The sequence below is a fragment of the Protomyctophum bolini genome (genome assembly GCF_963924005.1).
Source record: "Protomyctophum bolini genome assembly, chromosome: 6".
In the NCBI taxonomy this organism is placed as follows: Eukaryota; Metazoa; Chordata; class Actinopteri; order Myctophiformes; family Myctophidae; genus Protomyctophum; species Protomyctophum bolini.
Genome location: NC_137867.1, coordinates 38,480,852 through 38,494,419, shown reverse-complemented (window position 1 = coordinate 38,494,419; position 13,568 = coordinate 38,480,852). Strand labels below are relative to the sequence as shown.

General features: G+C 43.4%; 1 protein-coding gene across 1 annotated transcript in view; it reads left to right on the top strand.

Annotated features, from left to right (window-relative positions):
* Positions 1-325: 325 nt before the first annotated feature.
* Positions 326-13,568, top strand: part of LOC308316997 (cotranscriptional regulator ARB2A homolog) — a gene marked incomplete at its 3' end in the record, with an annotated part of 34,253 nt that continues 21,010 nt past the window's right edge. Inside the window, exons 1-4 of the mRNA XM_080765787.1 lie at positions 326-400; positions 2,697-2,842; positions 6,161-6,262; positions 12,074-12,174. Of these exons, the coding sequence (XP_080621913.1) occupies positions 2,731-2,842; positions 6,161-6,262; positions 12,074-12,174 (315 nt within the window). The 5' untranslated portion in view covers positions 326-400; positions 2,697-2,730. The remainder of the gene's footprint in view (positions 401-2,696; positions 2,843-6,160; positions 6,263-12,073; positions 12,175-13,568) is intronic.

Sequence of the window (13,568 nt, the reverse complement as noted above, 5' to 3'; positions counted from 1 at the left end):
AATACATTATCTAGGCCTACCAATATTTTTGTACCTTTAGTTTAAGTAGTCTACATCTTGAATTGTGGACGGTTACTCGTAACAGAGTAAAAGTAACATAGTAAAAGTAACATATTTTTACACATTTGCAGTATTACTTTTATTTTAGTATTTTTACCACCACTTCTGGGTCCAATGGGTGCATAATATGAAAAATGTTTGAGCTGAGAAGGCTCTCTGCTGCTCCTGTCTCTTTAAGAGCCCCTCCTCTTCCAGCCCGTTGCCCCGGTAACCCGGAACAAGCTTCACGTGCTTCCTGTTTGCATGCTGCACACTTCAAGGAAGCAGAGAGAGAGAGAGACAGACCTGTGTGTGTTTATGATCCAGTCTTCTGCTGCATGTTGTACGGATTATTATATACGTGAGTCCAACGCAAAACGCATGGATCTTTAAAAAAAACGGGCCTTTTTCTTGCTCTTGTCTCGTGAAAAGCAGCACAGTCTAATAGCCTGTAAATAATGCATAGAGCACTACACACACAAACACACTCTCCAGAGTTTTGTAAAGTGAAACACGCCTTCTGTTCTTCTTTGTGGCTTTGATTTCTGATTTTGTCTTTATTATAGTTTTGTGACAACCAGCCGTGCACAAACGATACCTTTTCTGCGAATAGTTGAAGGCGCGGCGGGCTGTCGTGCAAACAAGTGATCAAGCAGACAAGCATGCAGCTGTGAGCTTTCGAATTCGAACTCCTGCACACTTGTTTACATTATCGTGCAGTGGTTATATTATATCCATACAACATGAAACATAATAAGAGGTTCTCAACTTCTCACGATAGTTAATTGTGTCTCATATTATTACCTCCGACGGGGTTGTGGGCTACACATATATACTCTAAGGGGCTACATGATAACAAAACAACCAACCTTGACTGTCTCACTCAATAATACCGATATGTGCAACATAATGGTATCTTAGAAGCAGTAGAAGGCTATGGACCAGAGCTAGGGTGCAACTACGAAAGAAAAACAAACACCGATACATTTAAAGGTGTTTTAACTGGTCAGCCAAATATTGGCATAAACAGTAAGTGATATTACACTAATCTAGGGAGGCGGGAGCAGTGCCCTGTAGTAGACCAGGTGTGTATAGTGTAGCTAATCAATGGTAAACCTCAGTTTAATGGTAAACCTCAGATTTTGGCTGCGCGGTGGGTCGGGACTCGGGTCTCAGGTCTATATCTGTTCTTGAGGACCAGGTAATTGCTTATGTAGGATAAGCAAGCCACCACCTTTTTATTGTTTATTTTATAATTTATTCCTACTCAAATTCGGCGGCGCGCGGGGACCGCCTCAAGCCGGCGGCGCGCCATGACTTGCTAGCTGAGTAGTTCAAGTTTAATACATTAGAGAGAGACTACAAGTTAAATAGTTAAAAAGATAAAAGTTCATGCTTAACTCGCTAAGTGTATTTCATTTAGTAATTTTGTTCTATATAATGCTAGTCTTTTCTACAAAAAGAATAGTCACATGTGTTCCTGCCAGCCAAAGACGATAACGTCGAGCTAGCTTTAGCTCCTGCGCCATAAGGGGGCAGCCGCATTACTCATGGTGAGCGCTACAGAATTATATTAGTCAAAGTGGAAGCCAATACATCCTGTATTGTGAATAATGATGCAGGCTGGTCAGTAATACATTGTGTGTTTAACTGTATTGTTACAGGTGAGATATCAAAGTGGGTTAACATAGACGCATGCAGTAGTATAACCAGGGCTGTGTATCCACAATGTTTGGCATTGTTTACCATGAAATGGTAAACAATGCCAATGCCAATTCTATGAGCAGGGCCTGGCTGTGAACAAGTTCTTGAGCTTAGTCCAGTTACCCTGGGTAAACATAGTACCTTTCCTTTCCTTTGGTGTAGTAATGTCCTGCTTAACAGTTTAGCCTAGTTGCTGAGTTTAGCAGCTAAAGCTAACGTGGTGAGGGGCCAAGCTGCTACTGTGTGACTCTGTTTTATTGTATATACTATTTTAGAACTGACAGCACTATTTGGTGTCATGTATTTTTGATATTTTGTTTAAAACAAGTTCATGTCAAGTCAAGTGTCATGGTGTCATGTATTTTTGATATTTTGTTTAAAACAAGTTCATGTCAAGTCAAGTCAGTCAACGAGGAAGCCAATACATGTTATATTGTGAATGATGATGATGCAGTCTTGACAGAAACGTCTTAATACCGATAAATAAAGATGGATAAATTATTTATTTATGTGTCATGCACCAGAGGTGCCCTGCCCACATGGACTTATAGGACACACCATCCCGTTGCATCAATATTGCATAGTTTTACAATAAAATAAAAACTACAGATAAAATACCTTGTTTATCTGTTTAACTGTCTTGTTGCAGTTCCATGATGTCCAATAACATTCTAAAATCAAACCACATTGATATGGACTCATTCTTTAATTCATTGGAGTGTGTAACATTTATTCTCCAATATATATCACAAAGGCTAATTTGATCGTTGGGGTACACAAATAAGTCTATGTTGCTTGTCCCGAAATTCTAACCGAATTCTGGGAGTCACAGTTCTAGACAGAGCAGAGCTGTCGCCAAAAAGACTACTTAAATGAACGCTGCTCGGTATGACTATGACTCTGTGTACCTTTTTAATCCTAACAGTATTTCTTGAATTCCCTCATGTTAACAGGGTATTCTCATCAATCTCTGTGAGCTGAAGACCCATGAGAGTGCATCGTCCCTCTGCTGTGATACGAGGCCTGTACACACTGTTGACCATCACCATGGCCCAGGTGGCCGGCCAGGACGACAGAGAGAAAACCACTGCACTCAAAGGTGAGAGTTTTAAACATTCAATAAGGTTTATTTGCCAAACAACACCAGTCAACAGGTGCACGCACATCCGTAAGTCAGCTATTTTGACAGGTAATAATTATAATGATGAGCACCTTTCATGACATGAAAAAGTGCTTTACAGAGCAATAAAAAAAGAGGGGCATAAAACAACATTAAAATAATAGCAGTGAATTAGGCAATACAGTGAGGACATGAATAACAAGGATTTTAAAAGATCAACTAAAGGCAAGAGTGAAGAAGTAGGTCTTGAGCTGTGCTTTAAAAATGTCTACAGAGCCCGCTGGCCTAGTGGTCCAGGAGCATGCCACATATAGGCTCTGCCCTGACAGCGCGTCGCTTGTTCGAGTCCCGTTCATGACGACCTTTGCTCCGTGTCTCTCCCATTCTCTCTCCCTCTTTCCTGTCAATCTCTACTTGTATCTATCAATAAAAAAGGCAGAAAAGCCAAAAATACATCTTTAAAAAAAGACTAAAGAAAAACACCCATCTACAGATGCTGCCTGTCGAAGGTATAGTGGGTGTTTGTTCCACGACGTCGGCCCTGTAGAATCATAAAGCTGCTTCACGGTGTTTTTTAGTTGCCATTTTTTAGGCACATCGAGCAGGCCATCAGTGGATGACCTGAGGAGGTGTTTTGGGAGAGAAGAGCGAGAGAAGGCACACCGCCTTACAGGGCTCCAGACTAACTTTTTCACAGGTAGCACTGGTGCCACCTACCTTTTCAGTTGGTAGTGCCACCACAAATTAGGTAGCACCAACCTTTTTTTGTATAGCGCCGCAGTGCTGTATTAATACATGACCTTATCACCAAGGCTAGCAAAGGTTTTCTTGGCTGAAGCATAAATGCCTTAAATTAAGCACATAACATGTTATATTTCTCACTCACACACATTCTATAGGAATTAACCTATAGTGCATTTTTCCATATCGTTATTATCATTTGGCTATGTGAAACAGAAATGAGACACACCCCTTACCTTCTGCATGGGCATGTTCAACCTAATGGCCAATAAGGATATTTAACACTGAGGTGGCCACTGTTCCGGCACCCTTTTGCAATGTGAAATGCCACCGTATTCATTATCCTTGCCCACTTTCCTCCTGTCTTTTCTTTATATGGAATGAACATGTGAAAGCTGATATGCTTTTATTGTGAAGGGGAAAGTTTCTAAACGTCTCAGCCTGCATATTTCCATGTGCTGATCTAAAAGCTCACAACGTGTGGTGGACGCGACGCGTTGTGAGCTTGTAAGTCTGCTATTTTCAGCATGCAACACCACGTCGTACGACGAAGAATATACCAGGTTTCACGTGGGAGATGTATTTTGTTCGAGGCGATCATGTATGTAGCCTGGCCTGCATACAGTCTATGGCCTGCACACAGCGCTACTCGACGCAAAATAACAAGCTTTTGGAAGCTTTTTTTCAACAAGTTTACCGTGTTTGCACTCCAGGGAAACTTATGTACAGCCGTCAGCCGATGCTGAAATCAGTTTAGTTTTTTTCGGGGTTGATCAGTGAGCGCGCCGCCGCTGTTGAACTCAAGCGTGTCGTGTGCAGACCGGTGCAGACAGACAGACAGACAGGCAGAGAGAGAGAGGGAGGGAGAAAGAGAGAGGAGGCGCGGAATGAGCGAGAATAAAGTAATATTTTATTATCGTGCTAATGCCTGTGCTTCATGGTTGAGGCTGGGGGTGAAAGCAATAAGTAGCACCGGTGCGACCTCGTTCAAATTTAACTCGCACATTAAGAAATTAAGTCGCATATGCGACCTAATAGGTCGCACGCTGGAGCCCTGCCGCCTTAATACTCCCAGCGAAATATTTAAATTCATGCAGCGCTAGTAAAGAATATACAGCATCTGTGGCCTTTGTCAGGTATACTGAACAGCGTGTGAAAAGACAGGCACATAAAGAGAATAGTGCATGGCCCATACATGATACCTGTACATAATTTATAAAAAAAAACAAAGCTCTCTGAACTAAACACAGACCCCTTTTCCACCAAAAGAACATTGGTTCTATATCTGGTTCTGTTTTTTTGGTATTTGGTATTTCATTGGTTCCAGTTCCAAACCAACTTTTAGAGATCTGAACCAATGTATTTGGTTCAAAATTAGGAGGTGGAAAGAAGAAGGGAAGAGTCATACGCAGTAGCTATATACAAAGACAGAATGCAATATTTAAAAAAGCTATATTTTATAAAGACAGATTATAGGTTACAAAATGGTTTGATGTCAAACTTCTCGTTTATTTGTCACTCACTTAATCAAATGACTGTGTGTAACAGTGGAAACGTATTGTGACATTCTCTGCAGACTGCTGTAGAATGATAATTAAAAACAAAACATCAGAAAATCTGAATGAACTTTGTCATATGGCACGATTACAGGTGCAAACGAGTCGGTGAAAAAGTACAATATGCGTAGGAGGTTTGATCTAAAACACCAGTTCAAAGTTCATCGCTGTTCCAAAGTGCTGTTAACAGTGCTGATAAGGTAACTGGTCAGTGGTTACAGTAGGTGACGCACAGTTCACTGGTACAACAGGCACTCTGCCCCATCCATGCAAATGAACACCGTTTACCTCTGCTGCAGATTACATGCAGGCAGCCACTAAATAAAATTATGTTTTATTTCCTTCCAAATGTGGCTGACATATTTGTGTGTATGACTTTGAGTTTATAGTCTTATGTCCTGACTGAAGTTCTACAATACATACTGTATCGGCAGTCACTCTAGTCTAAACCCATTGAAACTGGGAAAGCATCGGTGTCAATATATCTATGTATGTATACTATATATATTTTAAAGCAAACATTTTTACTCAAATCTTCTCTTCTGGGCATCCCTGGAACAACATATTTTGAGATGTGGTCTGCGGCCAAATGCTTATACTTTTACGGGTCCTTGACATGAAAAGTTTTGAGCACCACTTATATAGCAACATTCTTCTCTTCAGAAAACTGTTAGAACAGAAGACATTTTTAGAATCGGCCTCAGGTCTTTGGTTAATAACACAATGTCCTTCCACCTGTCAATCAATACTGTTGCTTCCCTAGCTTCAGTACACGGTGAAATGGAGACACACTATGAAAGTAAATGTAAATGTTTAAAACAACCTTGAAGTTGTACGACAGTACCTTCAGCGTTTCAGGATAGAAATGCAGACGCCAGCGCCGCTGACTGACACGGTATGCAAGCATAAGCAGTGCTGTCGCCCTGTGTGTGTGTGTGTGTGTGTGCGTGCCACAGCCTATCACTGACTCCCCTCAACTCACCTTTTATTTTATTTTCAGATTTGCTGTCGAGAATCGATCTAGACGAGCTGATGAAGAAAGATGAACCTCCTCTTAGTTTCCCCAAGACACTGGAGGAGTTCGAATACGCATTTAATGAACGTGAGTACAATGCGGACATCAATTAATTTGGCCTTTTTTTCCCTATTTCAAAACGGTAAACCAGGCCCGCTGGCCTAGTGGTCCAGGCGCATGCCACATATAGGCTCTGCCCTGACGGCGTGTCGCGTATTCGAGTCCCATTCATGACGACCTTTGCTGTATGTCTCTCTCACCTTCTCTCTCCCTCTTTCCTGTCAGCCTTCACTTGAAACTATCAATCAAGGCAGAAACGCCAAAAACAAATCTGTCAAAGGACAGGTGCATAGTAGTCAGACAATGTTTGAGGAACAAATATGGATGTGGAGAGGCTCAAAAGGGCTCAATCACTGAGACCCCTTTGACACCAAAAATAACTTTGGTTTTAGAACTGGTTCCGTTCTTTGTCTCCACCAGGGATCGGGAGAGAGTATGTTTTGCACTCCGTCCGTGCGTGTGCGTGTCTGTCTGTGTGAGTCCACCCGTCCATCTGTCTGTTACCAGCTAATCTCCGGCACCGTTAACCTGGTCGATGCCAGATTTTGCACACACACTCCCTGGATGCCAACGATGAACCTCTGCCCAAAATCTTCCAGTTCAGCCTGTTATAGCGCCACCAGGAGGCCGACTTTTGTAAAACACATTTCTTTATATTACTCCTCCAGATTCTGTGCAAAAATCCTGCAAATCGAGACGGATCTGTCTGTTAATTCATATTCCACCCTAATTGGCTAACATTGGCTTTTGAAGTTTGCAGGATTGGCCCATTTTGAACAACAAGCCTCAAATCATGAACGCAGCGTGCACTTTTCGTGAATTTTTTTACGGACTTTTTTACTAGGCTGAGGAATATATCCCACCCTTTTCATATTGGCCTGTTATAGCGCCACCAACAGGTGGAACACATTTTTGGAACAAAATGCCTCAAATCATCCAATTGCCATCCAAGGCGTATAAGAAGACATTTTCACATTAGCCTATTATAGCGCCACCAGGAGGCCACAACCTGCCCTGGTGGAGACCTGTGCTCCGAGGCTAGTTTTTTATGATATATCACATCTGTATTTTCCAACCTGAATAGTGACACGCCCACTTTGGCTCCCACTTCAGGGCAAGAAGAAGTATTTATTTGGTTCCACTTCCGAAACAACTTGTGGGGATCTGAATTAATTAATTTCGTAAAAAATTAGGCGGGGGGAAAAAGAACGAAACCGGTTCAAACCCCGGTGGAAAAGGAACCGGTTCAAACCCCGTGGAAAAGGGACCTGAGTAAAACTGCACCAGCGGCTCCCATGAGGCAGGCTCAACTGGTTCCCATCGTGTCAAATTGTCAATGTTAAACCCCAGCTGCTAAATGCAGGGGCCCGCCTGCAGTTCCAGCTTCCACCACTACGTCTCGCAGATTCAGCCATTCTGGGGGTCTTGCTTGACAGTGACACTACTAGGCCCCGTTTAGACTGGCAGCCCAAATCTGATTCGTGGTCTATCCAGGATGATTGGAGTCGCATTGTTTTCATGCAGTCTGAACAGCTGCAGCAAGAACCACATAGCAAATCGGATTTGTGTCACCTTGTTCAGACTGCATGAAACAATCTGACTTCAATATGGATAGCAAACCAGATTTGGCCTGCATTTGGGCTGCCAGTGTAAACGTGCACGGGCATAGTGGCTTCTGTGCGGACGGGCATAGTGGCTTCTGTGCCTCCGCACAGAAGCCACTATGCCCATGCAATCAAAAACAAATCCTGCCTTAATGCAGTCAGAAACATCCAGTGCCATTATACCTACCAGTACCATGGCCCCCTTAATGCAGTCAGAAACATCCAGTGCCATACCTACCAGTACCATGGCCCCCTTAATGCAGTCAGAAACATCCAGTGCCATACCTACCAATACCTTGGCCCCTTCTTCGCACAGCTGCTGTTTCCGTTCTTTTCCTGCACACACTGCACAGGTTTTGTTTTCTAATTACAGTTTCTGTTCAGGAGCAAAAACAAAGTCTCCGTTCTCTGGATTAATGACCTAAAGCTGTCTCTGGGAGGAGGGAAGGAGTCACCTGGGCGGGCCATCCGAGGTGTTTTTCTCTGTCTCTTCCAGGCGACAGCAGGGAGGAGGGAGCCAGCAGAGCTATAGGGTCCCCCCTCCCCTCCCCCCTGCCCTCCCTGAACAAGGCGGGCCGGGTCCAGATGATGGCAGAAGTCTCTTTAGAATTCTCCTGGCTTCACTTTTAGTCAAGCCAGGTGGAGGGAGGGGGGAGGGAGAGGGGTTGAAATGGCGTGTGTTCTTGGCTCTTAATATTCTCCCAGTGTGCGTTTTCTCTCTCTCTCTCTCTCTCTCTCTCTCTCTCTCTCTCTCTCTCTCTCTCTCTCTCTGCTCTCTGTCAGTGGTTGAATAGGGGACATGTTGTGTACTGTACGGTCCGTCAGTAACCTACTCAGCCTTGGCTTCCATCTGACGGAGCATTTGCATAACCTCACTGTGCCTGAGCGAACACACACACACACACACTTGCATACACACATCACTGTCCCCAGCTCGGCTCAGTCAGTGTGCACACTTCCGCAGACTCTCTCTCTCTCTCTCTCTCTCCCGTCGCTCTGTCACTTTCTGTTTTCATTCTTCCTGTTCCTGGTGCCTGCCTCGATTTCTGTCGCTGTCTCTCTCTCCCTACTACTTCTCCTCTTCTTTATTTCGCCTGTCCTTTACCCTTCTTGTTATCTCTCTCTCTCTCTCTCTCTCTCTCTCTCTCTCTCTCTCTCTCTCTCTCTCTCTCTCTCTCTCTCTCTCTCTCTCTCTCTCTCTCTCTCACACCATCCTTTTCCCCATACACACACGCATGCATTGAAATATAATATCTGTAATATCTAACTATAATATAGTACATCTCAGTATTTCGTGACTTCGACGTCTTCAGTTTTCACTTAAAAAAACAACAAACTAGCTGCCAACTAATATCTACAGTATTAAGCACTAGCACCATAGCGTCTGTCCCATGTTCTGGGAGGCGAACACTCGGCTATAATCAGCTATCTTTGTTTAGTTTAGAGGGAGAAAATTTTTTTTTTAAATAATCTTTGCATTTTTTTTTCTGGGGTCCCCGACACAAAAAAAATGAAAAACTTTTTAGTAGTGATTTGTTTTGGTCCTGCTGCCTGCAGCCCGGCCCCAGACGGGTGTGGAAGGAACCAGACATGCTAATTTGACCATGTAATGGAAGGCGGCTACGGGGGGAGCCTGTGTACAATAGTTTGCAGGTATCTTAATCAGTGAAAGAAGATGACGGCTTCATCGTCTCAGCCAGCCCTGCGGTTTTTCCATTACTGGAAATCCAAGGTTATGTACACCTAATTAAGCGGCCAAATTGAGAACAGAATGCTAATTACGGCAGAAAGAGAGAGAGAGAGAGAGAGAGCGGCAGAAAAAAGTTGAAGAAAAACGTTATTCCTCCGAGAGATGGACGTGTTGGGGTGTTGGTGGTGGAGCTGAATACACCCGTTACGTGCGCGCACACACACACACGCGCGCGCCACGTGCACATGCACACCTAGGGTGTCATTATGCATTATGGTTCCATTGGCCTGTTAGGCAACAGCATTTAGATCCTCACCCCTCCATGAATGCATAATTGATTTCTTCAAGGCAGTGGTGAAAAAAAAAAGTACTTGCATGTTTTTACTTGCGTATCAATACTGCAATGTGGAAATACTCTTGTTACTAAGTAAACTTTACTTGAGTAAAAGTATTGGTACCCAAATGTACTTAACCCATTTTGGTGCGGGAACCCCTTTTGGTGTTAGCATTATGTTATGCTTTAGCTATTGAAAAATAGCAGATCTACAAGCTCATAACGCCTCAGTGGCGTGCTATGAGCTTGTAGATCTGCTATTCTTGAAAGACCGTGAAAATATTTATTTCAGAAAACTGGCGGATTTATGGGTTAACGTAGTATGTTTTGTAATACAAATAATAAAAGAAAACAGTCTAAGTAACTATAGTAACTAACGTTTTAAAGTAATTGTAGTGGGGTTAAAAATAAAATAGACATTTAGTGGCCAAGTTAAAGTACTGGACAAATACCTCAAAATGTTACTCAAGTATAGTACTTGAATCAGTGTACTTAGTTACTGCACCTTACACCAATACTTCTCAACCCCCCCATCACCCCCCACCTCTCTCTGTCTCTCTGTCTCTGTCTCTCTGTCTCTGTCTCTGTCTCTGTCTCTGTCTCTGTCTCTGTCTCTGTCTCTGTCTCTGTCTCTCTCTCTGTCTCTCTCTCGCTCTCCCTCTCGTGCTAGTCTGTTGCTTTTAATACGACTCAATGACGAACCCAAATCCAAGCGTCATAATACTTTGTCTAACAACTAGCTGGGGGGGGGGGGGGGGGGGGTTATGCGCCGTATTTATCACAGCGATGCAGGGATTGCAAAGTATGCAAACCTCTGCAATTTAGTGTGAGATGAAAGAGAGAAAACAAAACAAAAAAAAAATCCTTGCACGTCCTTTAATCTTCTAAAGATAATATATTTACATCTGGGCGTATGGGTTCCTCTTGTTGCCGTGTGATAATTGAGAAAGTATGAGAGCCCCCTGGCTATTTGGGTTAACTACTGTATGTATGCTTTGTCTTGTTCTCCTTCATAAAGGTCAAAATTAGATTTAACACTATATTGTGGCTCTAGTGTCACCGTTAGGATCGATGGTCTCATCGCTATAGTTACAGTATAACACACTGGTGTAATTGTGGTTAAAAAAGTGCTCCAGAATTGCTCTTCTTCTTCCAAATGTCTTCTTTACAGTGTTATTGCTTACAGCCATTTACACACACGCACGCGACGTGTGCATGCAAGCACGCGAGCGAGCACACGGGCAAATATGTCCATTGGTTTCAGTACACCTGTGAGTGTGTGTGTGTGTGTGTGTGTACGTGTGTACGCATGGTGGGGGGGACTGGCTAGTGCCCAAAGTCCTGCCACAAAGGAATTGTGAGAGTCGGCTACTGTGTGTTGTTTGTCACCTATCTCCGTCTAACACACACATACGCAAGCACACACTCGTAGACACACACACACACACACACACACACACACACACCCACCCACACACCGGTGTTGATTTCATCGACTAATACTATGACAAAAACATTTTGTCGACTAACTTTTTTCACTGCCAAAAACTAAATGGAAACTGAATTAAAACTAAGCTATGATGACTAAGACTAAGTATATTGACAGTTTTGTCAACAAATAAAAACTAGACTAAAATGTTAGGAAGGGACTAGTGGACAAGAGATCCAGTGTAAGTAATTTTACACTTGGTTGCATGCTGAAAATAGCAGATTTACAAGCTCAGAACGAGTCGTGCTGCGACGCCTTGTGAGCTTGTAGATCTGCTACTTTCAAAGTGTAAAATCAGTCATTACGACGGCATCAATGCCCGCCAAAACACATTTTTGTCGACTAAAACTAGACTAACACTAAAACATTCCAGGTAACTAAAATGTGACTAACTAACTAAATGAAAACTATTCCAGAGACTAGCTATGACTAAAACTAAAATAAAAAAATTGCTATCAAAATCAACACTGACACACACACACACACACACACACACAACCTTCCTCAGTGTAGAGAGAGAGAGAGAGAGAGAGAGAGCGAGTGAGTCTGCAGGTCTGGTCTACCAGACTTGCCAGAAGGTCGTTTTAATAGAAGAGACAATGAGGAGAAGAATGAGGTTGTTACGTGTACTGGCAGTGAAAGAAAAAACCTGTACAGAGAGTGTTTGTGTGGTGTTGTTGCAGACAGAATGAGCTCATGTGCTTGTGTGTTTTTTCTCCAGAGGGCCAGCTGAGACACGTGAAGACGGGAGAGGCGTTTGTCTTCAACGCCAGAGAGGACCTCCATCGCTGGAACCAGAAGCGCTACGAGGCCCTGGGAGAGGTAACGGCCATACTAGCAATATGTTTCAGAACCATCTTCTGTCAAACCTAATGGTGTCGGATATTTGATAGTGTTAAAGCCTCAATCTGTGATTTCTTCACCTGGTTGGCAATATGTAGAAAAGCAGTAACAATACTACACATCACTTAACATCATGTGTTAATTGTTTAGGAAACAGCACTAGTAGGTGGGTACCTCCCCCCCCACCCATCTACTAGGGCCGTCTCCTAAACAACAAGTCCTTTCAATCAAGGACGCCACATTGAGAACTACCACATTTCACAACCACCTCACCTTCTAAGCAGAGCTTTAAAATCAACATCAGAGTCACTTCTTGGCCAGGTGGATGTTCATGACATTACTATCGTGTGTAGGAGGTGTGTAAGAGTTTATTGGCCCTATCTTGCGTTCCTCCGTACCCCTAGGATGTGTAAATTACGGCAGACTTTGGTGGTGTACGGTACGTGTAACGCCCGGGAATCAAACTCTGGTCTCCCGTGTGTAAAGTCAACATCTTATCCACTAGTCTAAAGGGGGAGAGATATTAGGGTTGAGGTCATCAGGCAGAGGCTCTGAGCCACTACTGCTACATTATGTGAATGTTATCATCAGCTAGCGTTGCCAACCCACGTTGTTTTCTTCTGCCAAGTCGAGGCTGCTGGGTCCAAAGATGTGTTTGTTTTGTCTTCTGGAGGCAAAAGCGCACACGTCTCGCACACGCCTGACAGGTAGCCTGGATTCAACTCACACAGTCTTGACAAGTTGGATGATCACGATTTTACAGCGCTTTATTAGCTCAAAGTCTGACATGCACAGAATGTATAAAACTATACCAAAATGATACAGAATGCTCTAGAATTCATAACACAGCCCTTCCCATCCTGAGATTTCGATGTCACTGACTCTTTGTCTCCTCCATGTACTCTACTGTGACTGGCATGTCTTTACAGTAGCTCAATGTTAGCAGGGAACCAGTGTTGATTTAGTCGACTAATACTAAGACTGAAAAATGTCAATCCCAGAGGTGACCCCATAGAGAGTGATCCAATGGGAATCTGTTATGTTGGTGTGTCGGTTATATGTTTGTAGCTGAAGTTGAGACAAGAGCAACTTGTTTGCAGCTTTGTAGCTGCTTTAGCCTTACGTTTAACAGCTACACACGGCTGGCATTCATTGAAACATGATGGTAGTCTGTATCTTCGTAGCTGCCAGTGTGAACGCAGTGTTAGTTGTCTGTGATTAGTGCAGGCCTGACTTAATGTTCAGACGGTCTGACCTTGCCTGCACAAGTGCCTTCTCGACACTTATCGGTGGAACGGCGTCTCTGTTATGTTCTTATGTTCACCTCACACCCCCTCCCTCCACAGTTTCAGCGCATGCAATATGCATAAAGA